The sequence below is a fragment of the Apodemus sylvaticus genome, chromosome 2 (genome assembly GCF_947179515.1).
Source record: "Apodemus sylvaticus chromosome 2, mApoSyl1.1, whole genome shotgun sequence".
Taxonomy (NCBI): Eukaryota; Metazoa; Chordata; class Mammalia; order Rodentia; family Muridae; genus Apodemus; species Apodemus sylvaticus.
The window spans coordinates 171,978,883-172,003,124 of record NC_067473.1 but is presented as its reverse complement, the minus strand read 5'-3'; the positions used below and the strand labels follow the sequence as shown (position 1 = coordinate 172,003,124).

Below are 24,242 nucleotides of genomic sequence, written 5' to 3'. Positions count from 1 at the left end.
TGTAAAATAAACATGCTGAGGATTCAGGGCTGCATTTGGTGGCCTCCATTATGTTGATCTAAGTGTACCCAACCCTAGCTTTTCTCTCTGTTGTCTGTCCTTTCTTCATTCCCTCATTGCCCTGGTTAGGCCGATCCCTGAAGTCATGCAGAGTTCAGCCCCACTCAAGCCCGAGGACCAGAGTGTGGATCCTTAGAACCCACAAAATAAATGCTGGATAATAATGCTCACCTGTCATTCCAGTGCTCGGAAGGCAGTTTGGGGGATTTTCACACCAGGCTTGCTAGTCAGATAAACTGTATTTATTGGTGAGCTATAGGTTTAACTGTTAGACCCTGTCTCAGTGAAAAGACAGAAGACTCTCCATGTCAGCCTCCGGCCTCTACACACCTGCATGCATGTGCCCACCCCCCATATACACCACATATACACTTGCAAAAATGAACTCTGTTCAGACTAGCAAGATGGTTGAGCCAGTAAAAGTGCCTACTGCCTGAGCCTGGCCACCTGGCTTCAAAACCTGGATCCCTTGGAGAGCAGAGAACTGAGTCCTGAAATATGGTCTCTGGTCTCCACATGCATGCTGGGACACTCCCTTGTACACACATGCCACACCCAATAAAAATATAAAGTGATCTGTTCAAGTCTTTGCTTTCAATTCTGCAGGATATGTAATTGCTATACTGTATATTAATTCTGATTTTAGTTTCTTGAATAATTATTCTACTGTTTCCAACGCTACCCCTGTTGGAAAAGCTACTGATCGTTGATGGCTGCTAAGTGAGGAAACGCCACTGGATTGCCATATACCTATATGCATATGGGTATCGCTAATTGGGTTCAGGGGATTAATAATTACATATATAATATATGTATGTATTATATATATATAACATCATTGTGCCCTTGAATGTGGGATCCTCCAGCCTCAGCCTCCTGTCTGCTGTTATACCCAGCTTATACCTTTTGTTTTGTTTTTTGAGACAGGGTCTGTCTGTGTAGCCATGACTGTACTGGAACTCAGAGGTTCACCTGCCTTTGCCTCCCAAGTGCTGAGATTTAAGGTGTGCCTTGCCTTGATGTGTTGAAAAGATTTTCGTTCATGGTTGTACAATGTGTTTGTGTGTGTGTGCACGCATATGCATTTTCTTATGTGATTTCAGATGCGTGTGAGCGGTAGTGTGTATGTGGAGGTCAGATACGACCTTAGGTGCCAGACTTCATATTCTACCTTGTTTTGTCACATGGTCTCTCAGTTGTTTTTCCTTTGCATATACCAGGCTTGCTGGCCTGAAGGGGGCTGGAGATTGCCCTGTCTTTTATCTCCCTATTGGAATACTGGGAATACTATGCTCATTCTATGCATCAGAATTTTAGGTAGGTTCTAGAGATTTGAACCCTGGTCCTTCTGCTTGTATGCCAGACACTTTTACTTAGTAAGTCATCTTCCTGGCCCAAGCATTAACATTTTATTAACATATGAAAACATGTTCTTTTTGGCCTTTGAAATCTGTGCATGTATACATTTGTGTGTATGTACATGTGTGTGTAAAGGCCAGATATTGAACAACTGTCTTCCTCCGTCAGTAATTTTCCACCATATTTTGCAAGGTAGGTTCTCTCTGCCCTCAGAGTTTACTTACTCAGCTAGACTGCACACCCTGCCTTCATGAATCTATGTCTCTATCTCTGACATTACCGGTGTGTGCTTCCACATCTGTCTACTGCGTGCGCAGTGGGGCATTGTGCAGCAAGCATTTCCGTGAGGAGAAATTCTGAGTGCTCCACCTATTCTTCAAACTGGCATTCCTCTTGGCCCGTGAGCTCTGGAGAATGCTCTTTTCAGTAGTTCCGGGGGCAGGCCTAAAGCCTTGGGTGGTCTTTCCATATGTATGTGTTGCTCTGTGCTCATCCGAAGGCTCAGGGCTCTCTCTCTGCAGCTTGGGGTGCTCTTCTCCTCCCCACATTCCCTGTACACTGATGTCCCCTCAGCTGTCCTGGACTCCTGCCTGCGCAGACTCTGGGTGGTTCCCCTGTTGGCGTAACGCCGGAGAATGCGTTCCATGCCACATTCTAAAGCAATCACAGACTCACGTAGCATCCAAGTCTCCACTACCATCCTTGTTTTGTTTATTTTGTCTGCAATTAAACCGAAGCCTCAAGCAGATCAGATCTGGTTACTGTTGCACCATCCCGACTAGAGGCTGCGTATGATTCTGGAATCACTTGCAGAGTTTGTTATGACTCTGCATATCTTGGGCCACACTCCAGTCGTCCTGATTTACAAGCTGTGGCAGAGAGGCTGGGGTCTGGCTTGCAACCACGTGCCAAGGAGATGCCTGGTGTCAGATGTATAAAGTCAAACTGCATCTGTACAATAGCAGCTCCCGAGCCGCCGAGGAAGGCTGCGTGCGCCAGTTCACAGGGTGCAGCGCACTAAATCCAACCTCTGCAGAGGGAATGCATTGGGTCACTCTCAAGAAAAGACATCCAAATACAGCCCCGTGGCAGCCAACAGCAAGTCAGTAAATGACGCACGGGGGGCGGTGGGGGGCCAGGGGGTGGGGGAGGGGGATGGAGTAATGAAGGAGTAAATTTGGATAGGAGAATTTTGGGGGGAGGAGGTTGGCAGGCAGGCACATTCCAAGTAGAAAGGATGTTGTATCAGGACCCAAGGTGCAGAGATGCGTGACACATTTGGGAAACTGAATCCTTTGGAATGGCTGGACAAAAGACAGAGAACAGGGAGAGGTCTTCAGTGTTTCCATCTTAGAGAGCCAGAGGACAAAACAAAGGAGGAACTCATTCCCTGTACTGTGCAGGTCCATGATGCCTTTGATAACAGACGGGCTCCTTCCTTGTAGATCCATCTGTTTAGGCTACAGTCTAGGTGCCAGCAATGCAAATGTTTAAAAGCCTGATTTTTTTTTTTTTTTTTTTTTTTTGGAGACAGGATCTTACTCTGTAGACCAGATTAGCTTGGAACTTGCTATCCTCCTGCCTCAGCCTCTCTTGAGTGTCGGAAACTCAGATGTGCATTACCATCTTTGCCTGAATGTTTTTTAGATTTTTTTTTGTCTTTTTTTTTTCCAGTCATACTATCAATAGTAAAAGAGCAACCAGTAACTGCTTCAAGAGAGTAGGGCCCTTTGCCCTGAGCAGTGGGCAGCTCACAGTAGGAAACGGGCGATCAGTCAACACTAATTAGGTCCCAAGAACTAGTCTGACTGAGCACTTTATGTAGGGTTAGCACATTTGGTCTTCATGGAAGCCCTACTATGATTATTTATTATTTTAATAGAAAACATTTTTTGGATGGGGAAGGTCGAGACAAAGTCTTGAACTCATCATGGTGAAGACTGAGGTTGACCCTTGACCTCTGTATGTTCCTGTGGTACCTACATGCCCTCGCTCTCCATTCCGCTGACGTGGTGCGTTGCAGGTAATGTCACACAAAGAAACCTGGCAAGATGTTTTTTGAACCAAATGGAGTTTGTCAAGGAACCACAATATGTTTTGAGAGAACGGGGACAGCAGGACTTAACCCAGCTAGACATAACAGCACACTCAGGTTTCCTATTCACAGGGCCGTCTGTCTTCCTGAAGGTTAAGCTCGGCACGATACATTTATCAGGGTATCCCAGATGCAGTGTAAGGAACAAATAGTACTAGAGAATAAAAAGTAAGGACACACAGTTTATTGTTTCACTTCCATGAGACCCACAGACACACGCCCAACGCTTCCTCTAGTGTAGCTAACAGGATGGTTTCCGTGCTGAACATTTAAAGGTACAACGATCACTTATCTTTATGGACGCCCTCACACACTCGGCGGAGGACTCAGTACCCTCAGCGATGTCCATGCTACCTGGTCCTATGAGCTGGAGAGAGCAAGGCCTCACCCGGTGCCTCTCGAGTCAAAGGAAGGATGGTTCTCTAGACATTTTGGGCTCCGTCTGCTGTGTATGTTTTAATTTTCTCCTACGGTCTATGATGAGAGCAGCGGTCACAGGGCTGCTGTCGCACAAGGAACATTCCAGATGACGGGTCTTTGGCTAGTTCAGTCTACTTCTTCATGTGATATCCCAAGTATTTTTTCCTAGAGGAAGGAAGGGAAAGAAAAACCCTTAAAATTGCAAGTTTGACTCTCTGCTGAGGTGAAAACACACGGGCTGTGGCTGGGGAGGGTGTGGGAAGGTGGCTTGGCATCCTTGGGGTGCCTGCAGAGACAGCAGGGCTGAGGCCCTCTGGTACACATCCAGTTAACAGGCAGATGTTGGCTCTGAGATCCCTTTTAAGATTCCCCAAAGCAATCAAAGAGGCACTGATTGTGACAGAGGCTGGAAACTTGTTTTATGGAAGGCGAAGGCCACAGGAATGGCCATGTGAACATACAACCTCACTCAGCAACAAAGAAGCATCGGGCATGGACACTTAGGCTGTTTTGTCAGGTGGGGCGGAACCTTTAAGAGGCGGAGCTTTGCTGGAGGAAGTGGATCAGAGAGTGGACCTTGCGGGTTTAGAGCCCGGCTGTTTGCTCTGTGCTTCCTGTTTAGCCAAGATGTCTCAGCTCCACACCCACTCCACCATGGGGCCGCTTCCCCTCCATGGCTCTGTCTCCCCTTCAAACCGTGAGACAAAATAATCCTTCCCCTCTTAGGTCACTTCCTGCTCAGCGCCCAGAAAGGCAACTCATGGGGCAGACCTCGGAGATGGAGTTGCCGCTCCTTCTGTGACTGATCAAGCCCCTACTGTCCAAACACTGGACGGGCTCAACATCCTTGGTGTGCGTAAAGTAACAGAAGCGGTGAGGACAGGAGGTACATTGTACTGGCAGGTTTTGTGTGTCAACTTGACACAAGCTGGAGTTATCACAGCGAAAGGAGCCTCCCTTGAGGAAATGCCTCCATGAGATCCAGCTGTAAGGCATTTTGTCAATCAGCGATCAAGGGTGGGAGGGCCCGGCCCATTGTGGGTTCTACAAGTCCTGGGTTCTATCAGAAAGCAAGCTGAGAAAGCCAGGGGGAGCAAGCCAGTAAGGAACATCCCTCCATGGCCTCTGCATCAGCTCCTGCTTCCTGCCTTGTGTGAGTTCCTGACCTGACTTCCTTTGGTGATGAACAGCAATGTGGAAGTGTAAGCTGAATAAACCCTTTCCTCTCCAACTTGCATCGTGGTCACGATGTTTTGTGCAGGAATACAAACCCTGACTAAGACATATATTCATTGTATTGTCCTAGGCAAACTGAAGTTGAGTGGGGAAGGGTAATTGAGCCCAGAAAACTTGCAATATGGAGACAAGAGTCCAGAGCTTCCTTCCTCCTCCCCTCTCCCCTACCACCTCTCTCTCTCTCTCTCTCTCTCTCTCTCTCTCTCTCTCTCTCACACACACACACACACACACACACACCACCCCATCTCTCCTTTCCTTCTTTCATTTTTGAGACAAGGTCTCGCTCTGTAGCGTAGGCTAGCCTCGGTTTTACAGCTATCATCCTATCTCAGTCTCCCGAGAACTTAGTTTTCCAATGCTTTCCTGACACTTTGGTAAAGTCAGTTCTCAACATCTCTTCTTCCTCTCTCTTCTAATTGACATTCTCCAGACTGAACCCACCCAAGGCCAAGAGTTAAGATTAAGGCTTATCAGCTGGGCGGTGGTGGTGCACGCCTGTAATCCCAGCACTTGGGAGGCAGAGGCAGGCAGATTTCTGAGTTCGAGGCCAGTCTGGTTAACAGAGTGAGTTCCAGGACAGCCAGGGCTACACATCTGGGTGGGGTGGGGGGGGTAGGGGTGGGGTGCGGGGGTGGGGTGGGGTGTAGATTAAGGCTCATCACAACCCGGATAAGCAAATCTGCATGGAAAGCTCAGAGCATAGGATGTTGCATGTGGGGAGACTGCTGGCCTCGCAGTCTCCGGTTTGAGCTCCAGAACAGGCAGAAATAAAGACGGAAGTGCCTAAAATCCTAGCGTTTAGGAAATAGAGGGAGGAGGTCCAGGAAGTCAAGGACAGCCTAAGCTATGTGAGATTCTGGGTCAAAAAACAAAAGCAAAAAATATATAAATAAAAAGAATGGAAAAAAGACAAATAGGTATTGGGGGTTAAACCTTAGCAGTGGAGCACAGATCAACATGTGCATGTGAGGCCCTGGATTCAACCCCTAGGAAGACATAAGTGTATACACACACAGACACACACACACAGAAATACACATATACAGACACACACACAAAATCACAGACATACAAGCACAGAAACACATATATATACACACACTTATATACATAGACACATACACACAAATACAAACACATACAGACACACAAATATACATACACACAGACATACATACACATACACACAAAATTACAGACACACATACACATATATACACATATATACATGCACACACACATATTCACACATACACGCACACACATGTACATACACATATACACATAGTCACAGACACACACACAGATATACACACAAACATAAATAGAGACACATAGACACACACATGCACACACTATACACACATAAACACAGAAACACTCATACATGCACATATGTGTACATTCATATACACACAGAGACACATACATATACATGTATAGTCACAGAAATATACACAGAAACATATACACACACAGACACACACACAGGCACATGCACACACACACACACATATATACACACCCTTCAGCAGCTGCATGAATTTCTAGTCTCTGAAAAGCCCCCTCCAAATTCCTCCAAAGAACTCCTCTGCTTCCTCTGACTGACTCTTCTCTTTTCTCTAGCTAGCAGCCAAGTTAAATAGTTAAAAATATTTGCCTTCATTTCTTCTTCTTTTGTCTGATTAATGGAATTGGAGCCATTTTAAAAAATTATTTATGAAAAATTTAATTATACCATAACATTCTCCCTGCTATAGCTTTATGGCTCTTATTCTGCAGAACTGTACAACCCCTGACCGGAGAACCCGAGAACCCCCTCACCACTCCCAAAAGAAACCCTGTGCCTATTAGTGGCCAGCCCCAGTGCCACACCGTCCACTTTCTGTTCCCGTGAACGTGCTTATTTTGGACATTTTATAAGAATAGACAAGGGGCATTCTTGTCTGGCTTCTTAACATAATGTTTTTTTTTTCAGTTTTGCTTTTATTTTTCAATCACTTATATGCATGTGTGTCTGCGAGCGTGGGCACATAAGTATGGGTGGGGCCCACCGAGGCCAGAAGGCAGCCCTGGAACCCTGTGGCGTTATGGGGAGTCATGAGCTGCCCAACACGGACGGTGGGAATCAGACTTGGAGCCTCTGAAATGGCAGCGGATGCCCTTAACCCCAGAGACATCAGCCCAGCATAACGTTTCCCAGGGTTCACAGGGCTTTATTTCCCATTGCTGCTCGGACCTATTCCACCGTGTAGTGCGTGACCTATTCCACCGTGTAGTGCGTGCTCCCTTTCGCTAACTGCCGTTAGTAACTGATAGGCATTGGAGTTGTTTCTGCTTCGTGGCTATCGCAAATAACCAATACTGCCATGAACATTTATGTACATGTCTTGGGTGAAAACATGTTCCCTGTTTCTGGGGTGTGCAGATAGTCGCTTTAGTTTACTTTTTTGTGGTGCTGGGGATCAAACTCATCTGCTAAATATGTATTCTACCACTGGTCTACACACCCACCTCCTGGTGACTCTACTTAACAATTTGCTAACTGCCAGATTGTTTCCCCAAGGGGCTGCTGGTCTGCAATCCAACCAGCAACGAATCAGGGGGATTCCAGTTCCCACAGCCTCACAGATAATCCTGGCCACGAGCATCCCAGAGGGCAGAGGTCTTCCGCCTTTTGGCTCACATCTCCCCATGATTGAAATGAGCATGCGAGTGTCTTCTCTTTGACTTATTGACTATTTCTATAGCCTCCCGGGAGAAACAGTGCACAAATCTATTGACCACTAAAAAAATTAAATTACTTGCCTTTTTTTAAATCACGGAATTGTAAGAGTTCATTACATCTTCTGGATGTAAATCATTTATTTCAATATGTGACTTGTAAAAATAGTGCTCCATTCTGCGTGCCCGCCTCCACAACTTAATACTATCAGTCTGTTTGATTTGAGTTCATTTTGTTTTCTTCTCTCCCTCCCCCTTCCTTCCTCCTTCCCTTCTCTCTCTCCTCCAGTCTGTTTCCCTCTCCAATTCCTATCCTTGTTTTCTTCTCCTCCTCTATTTTCGCTCCTCTCCCCTCCCTGCTCCATACTGGGGATCAAACCCAGGGCCTTATACATGGGAAACACACCGCCCCACTGAGCTGCATCCCTGGTCATTCCTCTTCTCCCCCCCCCCCACCCCGTCACAGTGGTCGGGAAAGGAAGGCAGTCAGCTAAGGGTCTCTTGAGAAGAAGAAGGGGGAACTGAAATACTTAGAGGGATCTAATCCTTTCAGAATCAGCCAGGCAGCTTGAAGTAGGGTGTGGTTAGCACACTGCCCAGTTCTAAAACCTGTTGTGAAAGTGGGAAGCAGCAAGGGCTAAGTGGGGTGCCACTGAGGAGATTGGCAGGCTTTTCAGCTCAGGGGGAGATGTACCCAGCCTACAAGGAGGACCCAGGGACATTCTGGCTGTACCTCAAGTGGACTCAAGCATTCTGCTGGCCCTTGGAACACAGTGTAAAAGAAGCCCAAGGATAATGAGTGAGGGCCCTTCCTCCTAAGACTAGCCCTGACCACTTGGGAATGAAAGCTCTGGAGAGAGTCAATCCTTGTCAGTGTTGAATATGGCAGTTTGCGGGGGATCTCAGGGAACAGATCAGTGATGGAGGAAGGGCTGAGGTTGAGGCACAGCGGGAAGCAAGCTGTTAGGATTGCTCTCAGCTCATCAAAAACAGATGCGAGTCCAGCTGTTCATTCTCCGATTTGTGTCCTTATGTCCCTGTTGAAGTCTAAGCAGCAATGCCAGAATACTGTAAGCCTGAACCTCTGTGGGAGGACCAACCTACATCCTGTAGCATCCCAGAGTGTGACCAAGTGTGGCCTGCTCTCATCAGAATTCTGCAGCTGCAGAATCAGTGAAAACAGAAATGACATCCATTGGAACATGTCTCACCGGCTCCTCTAACCTGCCTCCTCTAACCCTTTGCCTCCTCCCCTGGCATACACTCTGGGAGCTCAGTCAATATTTGTGGTCAAAGAAGATCATTGCTAAAAATATGCTCCAATGGATGGGACTTGTCTCTTGCCACTTGAGAACCTCTTCACAGATGTGGTCCCCCATCTTATAAAATCTATCATCCATCCCTTAATAGAGAAGCTCTGTGTGTGTGTGTGTGTGTGTGTGTGTGTGTGTGTGTGTGCGCGCGCGCGCGCGCGTGCACATGCGCGCGCAGGTCTCACTATGTAGTCCAGGCTGCTCCCAAACTCACACTCCTCCTGCCTGGGCTTACCAAGCACACACATGTGCCACAGTGCCTTGCTGAAAGGACTCATTTTCTTTGTGGGTTGAACTTACCCATCCACCATTCTGCTGGACCCAGGGGGAGAAGTACTCTCTTAGGTACTTGGTCCCAAAGCCCAGCATCCTATTCATTGGGTGGTTGTCGATGGCTGTGAGCTTGGCGATGGCATCTATTGCAAGGGCAGCCTTGAAGCCCTGAGCTTTGACCTCTGATTCGCCTCTGGTGTCCACGTCCCTCAGGAATAGGTCAGTGATGGTCCTGAACACTGAGTAGGACAGCCCGTCCTGTAAGCTGCTCATCAAAGCCTTGTCTTTCTTTATCTGTGTACAAGAGGAGAAGCAATCAGGAGGGATGGAGCTAGCCATTCTCATTCCCCAGAGCACCAGTAGAGAGAGACCTTGGACTGCTGTGTCAACCTGGTACCACACCCACAGAGCCGAGGGGAGCCATCAACCTGCTCTGTTCATTCCTTTCATTGGAACAAATAAGGACAAAACTGAAAATTTGACTCAATACTCAGGTATTTTCCAAGCACCAAAGATGGGCAAGCGTCATGGTTGATTGAGACTCAATTTCTTACCCATGGGGCCCACAGTCTAGTGCGAATGGCAAAATAGTGCTGTGTGCTTTGCAAGAGGCAGGGTGATGGATGAGGCCTGAGCCTTAGCAACGTCTTAGTGTGTACACTTTGCTGTGTCCTCTTGGTGCAATCTCATTTGTCATGTCTATTGACTTCATCTCTGAACTAGCATAATGAAAGCACAGTGTTAGACAAGGAAGAGGAGATCTGGGGGCACAATGTAGCCAGGGAAGACTCCCCATGTGCATTTGTTCAGTAAAATTAAGGGGGGGGGCTGGTGAGATGACTCAGTGCGTACTTGCTGCCAAGGCCAAGTAAGACCCCCCAAGATTCATGGTAGATGTAGACTCCTGCAGGCCCTCTGATCTCCATATACATCCCACCTCACCCCACATGAAATAAATGTACAAAAAAAATCCAGATTCCTTTCCCCTTATTCTATCCAATTGATTTCACCCCCAACTTCTTCCTTTGGGTGGCTGCGCTTCTCTTGTTTTGTTGTTCTTTTTGAGACAGGCTCTTACTCTGTAGCTCAGACTAGCTTGAAGCCCCAAGTGTGGGATTATAGATATGTGCTACCATGCCTAGCACCCCATCAGCTTTTTTTTAACTGGTTGTTGATATTTCATGGCAATTCTACAGATAGAGCCATTCCATCACAAGGTAAACCTTGACCCGATGGCCGGCCACGAGTATCAGAGAGTTGAGTCTTACGCTAAGGGGCTGTGAACTTCTGTTTGAGTTCTATATCCATGACGCTATGAGGCTCCTGTTTCCTCTAAGGCCCACCCTCCCCCTGCCAGTGATACCAAAGCTCATACTCTGCTCTCTTCTAGTTAGCCCAGTACCCTCAGTGTTCACTTCACACCTTCCCCAGGCCCTTTGTCTCCCCCCCTCCTTTTTTCATGTTCTGGGCACAAGTCTGTCAAGGCTGTTGGGAGAATAGCTGTGATCAGGCTGAGTCTGCTGCTATTGAATTCTGCTTTTCCTGGCTGCAGAGGCCCACACACATTGTCTCTGGACCCAACAGGTCTTGACCACAAAAGAAAAATCAATAAGCTAGGTCCTCATGGACAGACCCAAGAGATGGGCAATTCTCTATGGGCACAAGACACAGAAGATGTCTTCTGACCATTCTGTATGAGTTTGTTCTTCAGAATCACCTGAAGACAGCTGTCCCACTAATGAAAAGGGTGGGTCCCCACTTCTCCACTTCAGTGGGTTGCCTAAGTTGCATTAGACTGCTTCCCTAGGTGAACTGCTAAGAGAAACTTTAAGCAGCACAGTCCAGCAACTGTATGAGAGGACTTCTGAGAAGATCACAGCCTTTGAGCAGCCATGAGACACACGTCCAGGCTGCTGGGCGATTGCAAACATCCAGAATCCCCTGAGATTTCGTTATGCAGGGAAAGAGGCTCATAAACTCTTGCAGCAGATTTTCATTTTCCCGATGTCTTTTCTTACAATAACACAGTTGCATTTCTAGTTTCCAGAAATTCCAAGGAGGCTCCAGAAGATTTACTTATGTTTTCCAAAGTGATTCATTTTTGAGAGGCTGCCAGCACGAAGACGTGGGCTCCAAGGGAAATAAAACTTAGGACTAAGTAGAAGCCAGGACTCTGGAGAGGACGAGGGTTGGAGCCTGGCTCCCAATTTCATTGTCCTGCCCTAGTGCGTAGGCGCAGACAGGAATCATATCAGCTCAAAGAGCTCCGTACCTCTCTTCCCAACTGATCCCCCGAGTATTTCAGCAGCTCAACAATCTTGCTTATTATTTGGTCTTCTCCATCTGTTGGGAATGATAAAAAATTCCTGTTATTTCTTTCAAAATAATACGTGTTTTTTCCAGTGGCCATGCTTGTGTCTTGGTTAGGGATGCAGGAAGGAACAAGCATTCAAGTCCTTAGTTGACAAACCCCACCATTCGAGACTTCTCCAGTCCCATCCCTTGTTTTCTTTACCTGGTCCATCCTTTCCTTCCCTGAGAAACTTACCACTATATTTACTGTATGAATACTGTTGAAGATTTCAGTTCCATGACATATAAACCTGTCCATGAAGATGTGTAGGAGATATTTCCCTCTTATTTGTATTTAATTTTTGTTTTCCCACTAGGTTATAACTACGGCCCATTCCCACCCCACCTGGTGGGGGTGGGGATTCAAAAGCAGGGCCTCCTGATTTCTAGGCCAATGCTCTACCACTGAGCCACAGGCCCAGCCCTCCTTCCTGTTTTCAGGCTATTCCTCAGCAGATGGTATTTATATGAAATATAAATCCCTTGTGTGTATGTGTGTGTGTCTATGTGTGTGTATGTGTGTCTATGTGTGTGCATGTATGTGTCTATGTGTGTGTATGTGTGCATGTGTATCTATGTATGTGTATGTGTGTGTATGTGTCTATATGTGTCTATGTGTATGTGTGTCTATGTGTGTGTATGTATGTGCATATGTGTGTCTATGTATGTGTATGTGTGTTTATGTGTATGTGTATGTGTCTATGTGTGTCTGTGTATGTGTGTCTATGTGTGTCTATGTATGTGTGTGTATGTGTGTATGTGTGAGTCTATGTGTGTGTCCATGTACATGTGGAGACCAAGAATCAACTTTGGAAGGTTTTCTACTTTAGTTTTTGAGACAGGAGCTCTTACTGAGCTGGTGCTGAGCTGGACTGATTGCCTAGATGGTCCTTGTGCTGGACACACAGGTACATGCCCTGTTCACAGCTTCACATGGGAGCTGGGGTCCTGAACTCAGGCTCTAGGCATAGAGAACACCTTACCAGCTGAATCAACTTTCAAGGCCCATGAGGTCCACATCTGATTATAATTCTACCACTGTCAGAAAGCATGGAGCCAAACTTACAGCCCAAATGCAGAGCAAAATTTTCTTGGGGACTAATCTCTTAAACCCATTTTATTCTCCTAAATAGTTTACTTTTCTCTTTTACGTTACTTTTAAACTTGGTTTATTTTTATGTGACTAAAATTTACACTGTTGCTCCATGTCTCTACAAGGCAGGATACACGGGAATGAAAGGAACATATCCCTGAGGTCCCCAGACTGAAATGGCAGTGGGATTAAAACGTAGGTGCCGTTGGCACGGGCTGTGAGGGTTCTCCTTTCACAGCTTGCTATTTAGTAAACGTAACAGTGAGACTGACCATTACTACAGAACAGAATCCAAATGGACCTACCAGGAACTGAAGGAATCGAGTTTCTGACTTATGGCCCAGTCTCTTGAAGCTATGGGACTCACAGGTTTGTCTTGGCTAGAGGCAAGGCAGGCCAGGGAATTAATGTAGCCAGGCCCAAGAAGGTGTAGGGAGGAGGTGAGGACAGTGATAACCTAGACTCACAACCCTGAGAGAAAACAGGCCTATAAATCTCTGTGGCCCTGTCTGCTTCTGTCTCTCTGGGAAAGATGCAGTACTGGAGTCTTGGATGCCTCCCGCATGTAGGGAGGAGTGCCTTGGCTTTAGCTTGCCTGAGGATATCAGTTTCTACCTCCCAGACACACTTGGGATGGCAATAAAGCCTCAGCTCTTTCTTGTTAGCATGCTTGGAGGGCTCCCCGCTCAAAGCTTCTGTGGCATTTTTTTAAAAATTTTTTTTTTGGTTTCGGATAGACAGCAGACAGCGGAAAAAATCCACACCCTGTCTCAGGGTCTGAGATAAACGACGCCTTTGTGGAGAGGACTCTGCTCTGTCCTTCACAGCCTACAGACCCCGGAGCCATGCTATCCCCATCATTACACTCCCTTCTAGGGGCGGAGGAGAGAGAGCTGAGAAGAAGGTCAGCAGTGAAGGAAGGCAAAACCAGCTCCCTTCAGTGCTTCCCTCTGATGCCAGGGTTTCCATAAGGCTTCTAGAGTCTGTAGTAGTCCCAGCCATGGCTACAGTGTAGGCAGTGACTGGTCTAATCTGGTCCCCAATTCTCACGTTTTTCAGCAACTTCTGAATCCAACCTGGGGTGGCTGAATCAAAAATGAATTGTTTTCCACAGATTCATGCTTTGAATGCCTGTCCTCAACGGATAGCACTGTTTGGGAAGGTTCCGGAGGTTTAGGGGGTGAGGCCTGGCTGGACACTTGAGGGCAGGCCTGTGGGGGACATTATGACTGGCCACTTCCTGCTTTCTGTGCTGCCTGGTGGACGACAGAATGAACAACTGCCGTCTGCTGAACTCTGTAGCCATGCTCTTTTGCCTAAATGTATGTGGCCAACAACCATGGGATGCAACTCTCTGAAATTGTCAGCCAAAATAATTTTTTCTCCCTTACATTGCTTCTGGTAGGCATTTTTCTCATAATGGCAAGGAAAATATATAGCACTCTGGCTATCTGACCATGCTGGGTGTTTCACAGGAATCCTGGGTTGGTTGGCACTCTAACTCTATGTCGTAACATGGTTAAAGCTGACATTTTCTCCTCTCCCTCCATAGGAGACTTTTCTTCTGACTTAGCAATGAGCTGACATGTTGGTGAACAAGCTAATGGCATCCCCATGTTATGGGCTGATGTCTTAAGCCAGAGCTCAAGGTCTCAATCATGTTGCCTTGCAATGGGCTGAGATTCCCAAGGTGCAGGGCCCCGGGGTGTGCACACACAAATGTACCCGTACACTTGTGTCTGGCACATGCTCAGCCCAACACACTCAACTCAGTGAGGAAGGCTTACCTTTCTTAGAGTCGCAGGCTCTAGGCTGATTGCCTTGAAGTTGGAAGTACGGAATCTCTGGGACACTCTGTTTGAACTTGCCTCCTCCCTGGCTGTGGCTGTCATCTGGTGGTGGCCAGGAGTAAACGATTTCAGCCACTCTGTTAGCGATACAAGCGACTTTGGAGTCCACAGCTGAAGGGAGAAAGAACTGCTCAGAGGGCATCCCCAGAACTGGGGATGCAGCATGGACTTCGGGTTGTCTAGGATGAAGAGGCCAGCCTCAGATAAGGGGACTACGTCCAGGAGTTTGTGTTGGAGGCAGGACATTCTTCACAAGGAACTAGCAATTCCCCAACAGGCTGGGTTGAGGGGCAGTATACAGTGGCCCTTCCACACCCTCATCTTTTCTCCCTTTCAAAGGAATGAACCCAACGGGCAGGAAGTGGGGTGCCAGCATTGCTTCAAAGAATGTTCATGGTGCTTTTATTTGTTATTAAGTTCAGTTATTTGGGGATACCCTTTATATATTGGAGAGGTGACCTCTCAGTTCCCAGGAAAGTGCTCAATAGTCTAATACTCCTTGCTTTTATAGTCACAAATTTCCCCTTAAGTTTAATAGAAAACATTCAAGTAATGCTTATAGGTAAGCCAGGCTACATAGACACAGCCACATCTGTCATCTCAGTGCTTAGGAGGCCAGTCATGAGCTCCAGGCCAGCACAGACTACAAATATCTCAGAAGAGTAAGTGTAGTGGCTATTCCTGGTTGTCAACTTGACTATATCTGGAATGAACTATAATCTAGAATTGGAAGGCTCACCTACGATCTGGAATGAACTATAATCTAGAATTGGAAGGCTCACCTACGATCCTAATCTGGAGGCTCAGAGATGTAAGTTTCTGACCTGGATCTTAGCATGGAGATCTTGAAGCATAGTGGCTATGAATTTCAGAAGATTAAGACAAGGAGATCTCCAAGTTCAAGATCATCGGGGATTAAAGGAATGGAGGCACACGCCTTTAATCTGGGCCACACCCTCTGTTGGAGACCTACAGCCTTTAATCTGGGTTACACCCTCTGCTGGAGATATATAAGGACATTGGAAGAAGGAAGATTTACTCACTCTTCCTTGCCTGCTTGCCTCGTGGGACTGAGAAACTGCTAGATCCTTGGACTTCCATCCACAGCTGCTGCTGACCATTGTTGGGGAGTTGGACTATAGACTGTAACTCATCAACAAATTCCCTAACTATATAAAGACTATCCATATGTTCTGTGACTCTAGAGAACCCAAACTAATACAGTAAGTATGTAAGGCACCACTCGTTTTGATGCCTCCTGTGCTGCCCTCAGGGCGGGAAGCTTTACACGGCACAGGCTGAAGCTATAGGCACCCAGAACCAATGCAGCTCTGTGTCTGCTTGGGAAGGCGGGAAGGGCAGGCAGGCACGTGGCTGACTTGTGGGGCAGTCATTGGTGCTTCAACCATCGGCTCGCTGTAGGAACTTGAGGTGTTTGCCAAGCAGAGCAGCTGAGTCTAATCATATTGTATTTGGAGAAGATCAATTTATGATAGAGGTAGGTCAAGAGGTAGGGGGTCAGCCTGGGCTACATAGTGAGGCCCTATCTCAGATAAGTAAGTAAATAAACCCACAAAATACATATATGAAAAGGGCTGAATAATCTAGAAAGAAAGCCGTCTCTGCCTTTCTCTTTACTTCCTGCTTGGATGGAGATACGATGTCTAGAATTCCCACAGCCGTGTAGAATAAGCCCTTCAGAACATCTGACATATAACTAGATATGCAGAAAACTGTGCATCATGGGAGCTGGAGAGACGGCTCAGCGGTTAAGAGCACTGGCTGCTTTTCTAGAGGTCCTGAGTTCAGTTCCCAGCAACCACACGGTGTCTCACAACCATCTGTAATGGGATCCGATGCCTTCTTCTGGTGTGTCTGAAGACAGCTACAGTGTACTCATGCATAAAATAAATAAGTCTTTTTTTTTTTTAATCCGTATGTATTATGGTTGCAATCGTATGTAATACGATTCTAGACATCGTATCTCCATCCAAGCAGGAAGAAAAGAGAAAGGCAGAAAACGAGAAAGGTTATTTAGCCTAAGATAGAATTTGGCCTATAAACCTATTCTCTCAGAGTTTTAGCTGATGTTAGTTTTTATTCTTAATCTCACCTAATAATTATTTTTCTTCTTTCTAAAAGGGGAGAGGATTGTGAGTGGTTCCTTTTGAAAATTTAGGTGGGAAAGCTAAGTGATACTTTTGTCATTTACTGTAGGAAATGGGGAAGGAAGGCTTGGGAAACTTCCTGTCTCCCTGTGCAGGCCACAATGACCCCTAAAGCCAGGTCACTGGAGCCTCCAGGCTCCCAGTTCTGAGCCACAGTGGGAATCATGGGCAGGAGAGGAAGACAGAGGCCCTCCTGCTGTAGCCTCAGCCACCCTTGTGTTTAGGGAGCAGATGCCTTGATTGGCTCTGAGAGTTAAACACATCTGGGAAAATGGCCTCTGTGTGGTCCAGGCCATGTGTCCTGAAGCAATGGCCCTCCTCGAAGTCTCACTGCCTCTTGGGTGATGGAATCTGTTCTAGCGCCCACATCTAACTGAAGAAGTTCCTTTGGCCACAGACTGGTTTAGAGCCATCCACATGACGGGCTGACTACAACTTAGAATAATCGCAACGCTTTAAAACTGAGCCATTACTGCCATCTGTTGACTGACTGTGGACATGCCTCCTAGGCCCGCCAAACCTGGCAGGATGGGGCTCTGCTGAGGTGAGAGTGAGTGGGAAAGTGGGTGGAGGCAAAGCCCTCAGCGATAGTACAATTTTTTTCCTAACAAGGGAAGACTTTACCAGTCTTTTAAAAAAAAGAATAGTTTACATTCCATTTTTTGAAAAGCTTCTTTTTTTTTTACAAGATTTAATTTATATATTTTTAATACATGGGTGTTTTGTCTGCATGCACCCCAGAAGAGGGCTTTGAATCCCATGGGACTACAGTTATAGACTCTGTGAGCATGGACATGGGTGCCGGGAACTGAACTCAGGACCTCTGGAAGAACAGCCGCATTCCTAACAGCTAAGCCATCTCTCCAGCCCAGTGGTTTATGTTCTGAAAAGTATTTTGTTTCTTTTCAGTTTTTCAAGACAGTCTTACAATATAATCCTAAGATGTACCCCAGGCTAGCCTAGAACTGACTGTGCTTTTCTTTCTGAAATGCTGAGGACTGTAGGTATGAGCCAGTGCATTCATCTGAAAACCTATTTACTTGTATCTCTTTCCCTCCCTCCCTCACTCCCTTCTTCCCTCCCTCCCTCCCTTCCCTCCCTCTCCTTCCCTCCCTCCCTCCCTCCTTCCATTCCTCCTTCCCTCCCTCCTTCCATCTCTCCCTCCCTCCCTTGCTCCTTCCATTTCTCCTTCCCTCCCTCCCTCCCTCCTTCCATCTCTCCCTCCCTCGCTCCCTCCTTCCATTCCTCCTTCCCTCCCTCCTTCCCTCCTTCCTTCTCTCCCTCCTTCCCTCCCTCCCTCCTTCCCTCTCTCCTTCCTTCCCTCCCTCCCTCACTCCTTCCCTCCCTCCCTCCCTCACTCCTTCCCTCCCTCCCTTACTCACTCCTTCCCTCCCTCCCTCCCTCCCTTCCTTCCCTCCCTCCCTTCCTTCCTCCCTCCCTCCCTCCATCTCTCTTCATCCCTGCTACTCCTCTCATGCCCCTCCCACTTCCCCCTCTCTCTTTTCTCTCCCTTCCCCTTATCTTGCTTTCTCCCTCTGTCCTTTGTTTGTTTATTTGTTGTTGAAAACAGGGTCTCGTAGCCCAGGTTGGCATTCATCTCACTATATAGCCAAGGCTGGCCACAAACCCTTGGAAGTCCTGCCTCCATCATCTGAATGCTAGGATAACTGGCTCTCCTCTTTGGTCTTTCCACCCATCAACCGGAAGAAGTAGGAGAGGGTGTGACTCCCCAGTGTACAGGTGTGAACACAGTGCCCAGGGTCCCCAGAGGTGAACCGGCCCAGGGGGAGGCAAAGCCTCTGCGCTGGCTGCGGTGCTTTTGTTCATGTTTCTCTCTCAAAGCAAGCTTCTTTACCGTCACAGAGCCAGAGAACCTCTGCAGCCGCCATCCATGGCCACCATCTTCCTTCCTTGGGGAAAGTGGGTGGTTATGGTGGAAGATTAAAGAAGTGGAAAGGCCTCTATCTTCAGCAGGTAGGAGGAGGCCAAACGCTTAGCACACATGAGGAAGGAGTGGGTGCTGGCAAGAGCCCTCCACAAGCCTACCTTCACTCTCCAGGCGCTGCTCCACGCTGGACAGGGACCTGGCCCAGTGCTGGTTGTGGGAGCCACCCTGCCGCTGTACCAAACCCTGACGTTGGAGCCCCTTTGGGGAGCTCAGCGGGTCTTCTTCCTTTTCGGTCACTCTGAAGAGTGTTCTCCAAGAAGACTTCTTCTTGCCCAAGTTTACGTACTTTTCACTGGAGGGGGAACTTCTGCAAGGCAACGATACCTGTGTCCAGGAATCAGTTGACCAAGTCCCCAATGCTTTCTGGGACAGACTTCTTGTTCTGGAGAGCTTGGGCGAGAAGGCATCTGGGGTGCTCTTGAAGACATGGTGTCTGGCGTAGAAGGCCAGGATTTTGAACTCTATGCTGTTGGGGTCGTCATCCTCCAGGGGGATGTCTTCCAGGTCACACGCACTGGTGCTGCACATGTTGGGGCTGGAATGACAAAGGACAAAGGCACTCGGTGTGTCAGGGCATTTGCTTTGCAGGTTAAGAGAAAGCACGGGAAGAACTGAGAAGGCATCTTTTGTCTCTGATCTCACATTGCTAGGATAGGCAGGAGTAACCGGTGTCAGAAAAGCCACTGTTGCTACTGGGACAGGAGGAGACAGAAGCAGAAACAACGCCAGGTAATGATGGAATACGGGCTCTAATGGAGGGGAAGATAGCTGGGTGTGGGGAGGCAGGGACAAGTCCAATTCAGATGGAGGAGCAACTTAAGGCAACAGAAAGATGGGGGATGCGCATTTACCTTTAAAACTTCATGGGCAGTTGCCTGGAGGTGGTGGTGCACGCCTTCAATCCCACCGCTCGAGAGGCAGAGGCAAGCAGAACTCTGTGAGTTCAAGGACAGCTTGGTCTACAGAGCTAGTTCTAGGGCAGCCAAGGCTACACAGAGAAACTGTCTTGGGAAAACAAAATCATTCATTCAATCAATCAATCAATCAATCAATCAATCAAATAAAAACCAAAAATCAAAACAACCAACCAACCAAACCAAAAAAACTGCATGGGTAGAAAACAGATGTATGGAGACATGTTTGAAGTTTGCTGAGAATGGTATAACACAGGTATCTAATGGCCAGGGCTTGTATCATGTAGCCCAGGCTAGCCCCAAACTCACTAAATTGAAATCATTCAGGGAAAAAAAGTGAAAAGGCAGTTGTAGCCAGCCACACACACACACACACACACACACACACACACACACACACACATCCATCCATCCATCCATATATACACATACATGCATACACATATATGTTTACACACATATTAGCATTGTATAATGTGTATGTGCCTACACATACCACACGTGGAGGTCTATGGATCAGTTCTCTTTCTACCAGGTGGGTTCTGGGGATCAAGCTCTGGTTGGGAGGCTTCTGCATTAAGCACATGCTGAGCTATCTTACCAGCCTCATAGCTACCACCTTTGAGTAAGGTGATGTGCCTCGGCCTTCTACACTCACAATACCCCATACCCCATAGCTGTTATAATTTCTAGTCAGTCTACAGAAAGTTCAGGGTCAGAGATGTGATGCCGTTTTCCCTAGGGCACAAAACTGGTTACTGGTGTAGGTAAGATTTGAACTCAAGACCGTCAGACCCGAAACACATGCTGTTTGACAATACAGGCTCAGCTGAGTCTTGAATGAAAGGAGAAATGGAAGGTCAGGCTTTCTTGCATCTGAGATGAAAAGGGAAAGTGAGCCTTGGTGCTCAGCAAAGCAAACTCTCTGCCAAGGCAAGGCAGGCCAGCAGGAAACCAGAGAGAGGAAATTCCATGACAGCTTCAACAAGGAAAATGGCACAGCGTCCACTCCCTCTGTCCATACAGTTATTTGAAGGAAATGAAGATGGTTGAATCACTTCTGCCCGTTTCCAGGCGTGGAGTGTTCTTTCTAAAGGAAGCATGTGATCGTGTCCTCTCCCATAGGAACACGGAAGAACTCCACTACATCCATTATTGCCTTTCAATTTCGTAACGTAAGTAAGTGATGGGAACTCTTACTCAGTGACAGCTTATCCTAAGAACCAATTATAGGAAACAAGTCACAGAAGCTGAGGCAGAAGGCACCTCATAAGGGGAAACAGGGAAAGGTAAGTGCACGTAGATCTCTTTACCTTCTGAGTTGCCCCCACCACAGCCTCTGCAGAAGGAGCAGAGACCCCTCAGATTGGTGCTCTAAAGACATGCCACATATTGTGAGTATATAAGATAATGCATGGGTAGCATGTGTGTGCAATACACATTATACAATAATGATATATGTGTGAATATATAAATATATGTATGTATGCATGCATGTATATAAAATGGAAGCTTACCAGGCATGATAGCTTGTGCTCAACACTGGGTGGCCGAGGCAGAAAGATTGCAAACTCAGCAATTGCTGACAAGGACATGTCTTGAAAACAGGTTATCAGGTGACATAGTGCAAACTGTATACTGATGCATGGTACGAGGGTTATCACACCAGTGGCTGATGTGATCTCAAGGGACAATCCTTATACTTTGGCCTTAATCCTTTTTCGCCATGGTTGACCAAAGCATTACAGTGCACTGTGGGACTGTGTAACTTCCCCTGCCTTTGTCATCGGTAGGGTCTTAGCTGTGCTTCCTTCTCTTGCTGGTCCTGTAGGGTTTGCCCCGAAAGCTGAAGATACTGTAATGGTAATGGAGCTGTGGTGATCTTAGTAGCATCTACTGCCATGTCCCTCCTTTTCCTTCCACTATGTCCTCTCATACTAGGGACAAGCTATGAAAGAACAGGATAGCATCTGCGCATAGGGATTTAAGCAGAAGGACATGGTTCAGACAGACAGACAGACTGAACTTGACTGTGGGACTTGTGACCATGTTCTGACAGTTCCAAACTTACATTGTCATTGGGCAATTCGATCTCTTCGGTTCTTGTTTCCCATATAAACTGAGGCTCACATGTCAAAGATTATAGCTCAGTGACAATACACTTACCTAACACACAAGGACCAGGGTCCCAGCACTGTAAGAAAATGAACAAACTTCTTGTCTAAACCGAGAACGTTCTCTAACTGCCCTATGTTGACTTTGATGTCTGAAGAAGGACTAGGGCTCCGGCATCTTCACAGGGTGAGTGCTTCCTGATCCTGTGCGGTATCATGACTTTATTTAGAAGAGGCTCGAGCCTCTGAGGAATAGCTTCATGACCAGGCCCAGGGCTGAGCTAGGTAAATTCTAGTGGAAGGCAGGTGGGGGCTACAGGGTGGTTGGGCCAAAAGTGAGGTGAAGACTGAAGAGCAGAAGGGGCTTCCCTGGGGCAGTGACAGGCAGTCTTGTAAAACCCTATACCTGCTACATACACAGTTGTGTTTATACAAGGCAAGTGGGTGTGAACAAGCCCTCAGGGGTGGGGGTGGGTGGGAGCACAGCGTGGAGGGGTTCCCTGCCCAGCATCTTCCCTTACTTCCTGTTTCATCCTAGTCTGGGCTGGTTCCAATGCTCTGGCATTCTGTTTCTCCTTAACTGTTCCAATTACACACTTATTATGCCTGAAGTCTAGGGCTCTATCGGGAGCCACTAAGCTGACTGGAGGGCACACTTCTTCCTACTGTCTTATTGATGTCCATCCTTTGCCTGTCAAGTCAATCTGCCCAGTGTGTCCTACACAGCCCTTCTCACAGGTAACGAGCTCCTCCCTGTCACCCAGCCTGTCCTTCATCTCTATCCCTCATCTCTCCCTAACATTCCCTGCCTCTTCAGCTCCTCTATTCTCCTCAGATCACCCGTCATATCTCACTTGGACTATACTGAGATCTTCTCCTCTTTCCAACCCAGGTTCCACCCAGTAGCCAAATGATCTCTTAAGAATGGACATCTTGGCATACAATCACTGGAACAGCTGGGATGGAAGTCTTCCCACCGCCATTTGCACTGGGGATCCAGGGGGCTCCACAGTCTTCTGTGCACAGACCCTGTTAGAAGAGAGTTGGTCTCCCAGGAGTACTGACACAGGCTGACAGGCCCACAGGAGGGACAAGCTCCAGCCAGAGACAGCAAGACCAACCAGCACCAGAGATAACCAGATGGCGAAAGGCAAGTGCAAGAACCCTACCAACAGAAACCAAGGCTACTTGGCAACATGAGAACCCAGTTTTTCCACTACAACAAGTCCCGGATACCCCTAAACACTGGAAAAGCAAGAGTTGGATTTAAAATTGTATCTCATGATGCTGATAGAGGGCTTCAAGAAGGACTTAAATAACTCCCTTAAAGAAATACAGGAGAACATGGGTCCACAGGTAAAAGCCCTTAAAGAGGAAACACAAAAATCTCTTAAAAATACAGGAGAACATGGGTCAACAGGCAGAAGCCCTTAAAGAGGAAACACAAAAATCCCTTAAAGAATTACAGGAAAACACAAGCAATCAAGTGAAGGAACTGAACAAAACCATCTAGGATATAAAAGTGGAAGTAGAAACAATGAAGAAATCACGAAGGGAGACAACTCTGGAAAGAAACTTGGAAAGAAACCAGGAGTCATAGATACAAGCATTAACAACAGAATACAAGAGATAGAAGGAAGAATCTCAGGTGCTGAAGATACCATAGAAAACATAGACTCAACAGTCAAAGAAAATGCAAAATGCATAAAGCTTATAACCCAAAACATCCAGGAAATTCAGGACACAATGAGAAAACCAAACCCAAGAATTTTAGGTACAGAAGAGAGCAAAGATTTACAACTTAAAGGGCCAGTAAATATCTTCAACAAAATTATAGAAGAAAACTTCCCTAACCTAAAGAAAGAGATGACCATGAACATACAAGAAGCCTTCAGAACTTCAAACAGACTGGACCAGACCAGAAAGTCCTCCTGGCACATAATAATCAAAACATCAAATGCACTAAACAAAGAAAGAATATTAAAAGCAGTAAGGGAAAAGGGGTAAGTAATTTATAAAGGAAGACCTATCAGAATCACACCAGACTTCTCACCAGAGATAATGAAAGCTAGAAGATCCTGGGCAGATCTCATACAGACCCTAAGATAACACAGCCCAGACTACTACTATACCCAGCAAAACTCTCAATTACCATAGATGGAAAAACCAAGATATTCTATGATAAAACCAAATTTACACAGTATCTTCCCACAAATATAGCCCTACAAAGGATAATAGATGGAAAATGCCAATACAAGGAGGGAAATTAAACTCTAGAAAAATCAAGAAAGTAATCTTCTTCCAACAACCCAAAAGAAGA

The 24,242-nt window shown here is 46.8% G+C and overlaps 1 protein-coding gene across 1 annotated transcript in view; it reads right to left on the bottom strand.

Moving 5' to 3' along the window:
- Nucleotides 1-3,676: 3,676 nt before the first annotated feature.
- The window catches only part of Bcl2l14 (BCL2 like 14), a 28,477-nt gene continuing 7,911 nt past the window's right edge, over nt 3,677-24,242 (bottom strand). Inside the window, exons 2-6 of the mRNA XM_052175099.1 lie at nt 18,993-19,429; nt 14,716-14,889; nt 11,756-11,826; nt 9,511-9,777; nt 3,677-4,099 (exon numbers count right to left, since the gene is read on the bottom strand). Coding sequence (XP_052031059.1) covers nt 4,061-4,099; nt 9,511-9,777; nt 11,756-11,826; nt 14,716-14,889; nt 18,993-19,422 — 981 coding nt within the window. The 5' untranslated portion in view covers nt 19,423-19,429 and the 3' untranslated portion in view covers nt 3,677-4,060. The remainder of the gene's footprint in view (nt 4,100-9,510; nt 9,778-11,755; nt 11,827-14,715; nt 14,890-18,992; nt 19,430-24,242) is intronic.